The sequence below is a fragment of the Sinocyclocheilus rhinocerous genome, unplaced genomic scaffold (assembly GCF_001515625.1).
Source record: "Sinocyclocheilus rhinocerous isolate Xijiao unplaced genomic scaffold, SAMN03320098_v1.1 scaffold2162, whole genome shotgun sequence".
Classification (NCBI taxonomy): Eukaryota; Metazoa; Chordata; class Actinopteri; order Cypriniformes; family Cyprinidae; genus Sinocyclocheilus; species Sinocyclocheilus rhinocerous.
Genome location: NW_015649584.1, coordinates 19,132 through 21,217, shown reverse-complemented (window position 1 = coordinate 21,217; position 2,086 = coordinate 19,132). Strand labels below are relative to the sequence as shown.

Here is a 2,086-nt window from a genome sequence, read left to right as displayed (position 1 = left end):
TTAAAACAGCTGTTTTCTATGTGAATATCTGTTAAACTGTAATGTATTTCTGTGATGCGCAGCTGTATTTTCAGCATCATTCCTCCAGTCTTCAGTGTCACATGATCTTCAGAAATCATTCTAATATGCTGATTTATGCAGGTTTTCATGACTAATGTTTTTTTTTTAAATCAGCATAAATTAAATTTGGTATTAAACAAGTATTCCCTTCACGTATAAACATCATTATTTTTTGCCATAAATGTAATGAGAATTTGAAAAATACAGTAATCCCTTATTTATCTATGTAAAACATTATTGCATACTTATTAAATATAATGAAAATGATACAATTATTTATATTTTATTTATTTTTATTATTTATATATTATGTGTTATTAAATGCAATTATTTATTTATTTCATCTTTGGAGTGCTTTAAAAAGCTTTTATAAATGTGAGCCTGGAGCACAAAAGCAGTGTTAAGTCGCTGGGGTATATTTGTAGCAATAGCCAACAATACATTATATGGGTCAAAATTATCAATTTTTCTTTTATGACAAAAATCATTAGGATATTAAGTAAAGATCATGTTCCATGAAGATATTTTGTACATTTCCTACCGTAAATATATCAAAACTTAATTTTTGATTAGTAATATGCATTGCTAAAAACTTCATTTGGACAACTTTAAAGATGATTTTCTCAATATTTAGATTTTTTTGCACCCTCAGATTCAGAAACTTTAAATAAAAAAAAACTTAAATACAAAACATCAGGGTTTTTATAGTTATAAATAAATAAATATATAAAACAAACTAAAAATTTAAATGAAATCAAAAATCTAAAAATGAAAACAAATTAAAAATATTATTTGTGACCCTGGAGCACAAAAGCAGTCATAAGTAGCACAGTTATATTTGTAGCAATAGCCAACAATACATTGTATGGGTCAAAATTATCGATTTTTCTTTTATGCCCAAAATCATTAGGATATTAAGTAAAGATCATGTTCCATGAAGATATTTTGTACATTTCCTACCGTAAATATATCAAAACTTAATTTTTGATTAGTAATATGCATTGCTAAGAACTTCATTTGAACAATTTTAAAGATGATTTTCTCAATATTTAGATTTTTTTGCTCCCTTATGACTGCTTTTGTGCTCCAGGGTCACATATAATTCTAATCAATCAATGATTGTCTTTGTTGTGAAATATTCTCGAGGATTTGTGAGATTTGTTTTGCTGCACAAGCCACATAAATAAGCTGTGTTTGCATGATGACGAATGACTCGCTTCACTCTACACTCCATGTGTTTATTAGTAAAGAACAGATTTGGCTAATAATGACCCAGATCTGTTCTCAGAGCAGATCCTGAGTCGTGCTGAACTGATTTTTCTGCTGTGTGTCGAGCAGGTGGACTCGGTGCAGACGCAGATGAAATCTAAAGGCGGTTACGGGAACGGCACGGCGGACAGCGTTCAGGGCTGATCAGGTGACCAGAAGCATCTCCAGCTCACAGAGACCGCTAGCTTAAGCTCCTGCGACCCAGGAATAAACATCTCATGTAGTGAGGTTTCAAATCAGAATATGACTTTCTGTTAGGAAACAGCACATTGATTTCATTCATGAGCACTGTAGAGGACAGCAGGACTAAAAGAGTGTTTATTAGGCATTCTGGGAGACGCAACAAGCGAATAGGGAAAGAAATTATATTTCAATACTCCTATGAAATACTAGATATTATTATGAAAGTCTTGCTAATTATTACTCCCATTATTACAATAATGTTGCCACAATTAGACATTAATATGCAAATTAGATACATTGTATATAATAGGAAAACCCATTTATGGCCATTTTACACACATACTGCATAAAGCAAAATGGCATATGAATGACCCTGGAGCACAAAACCAGTCATAAGAGTCAATTTTTCGAAATTGAGATTTATGCATCGTCTGAAAGCTGAATAAATAAGCTTTCCATTGATGTATGGTTTGTTAGGATAGGACAATATTTGGCCGAGATACAACTATTTGAAAATCTGGAATCTGAGGGTGCAAAAAAATCTAAATATTGAGAAAATCATCTTTAAAGTTGT

General features: G+C 31.2%; 1 protein-coding gene across 3 annotated transcripts in view; it reads left to right on the top strand.

The window, feature by feature from the left end:
* Nucleotides 1-1,671, top strand: part of LOC107710816 (CDC42 small effector protein 2-like) — an 11,466-nt gene extending 9,795 nt beyond the window's left edge. For all 3 annotated transcript variants that reach the window (XM_016515663.1, XM_016515664.1, XM_016515665.1), the window contains exon 4: nucleotides 1,399-1,671. In XM_016515663.1, coding sequence (XP_016371149.1) covers nucleotides 1,399-1,473 — 75 coding nt within the window. In that variant the 3' untranslated portion in view covers nucleotides 1,474-1,671. The remainder of the gene's footprint in view (nucleotides 1-1,398) is intronic.
* Nucleotides 1,672-2,086: the final 415 nt, after the last annotated feature.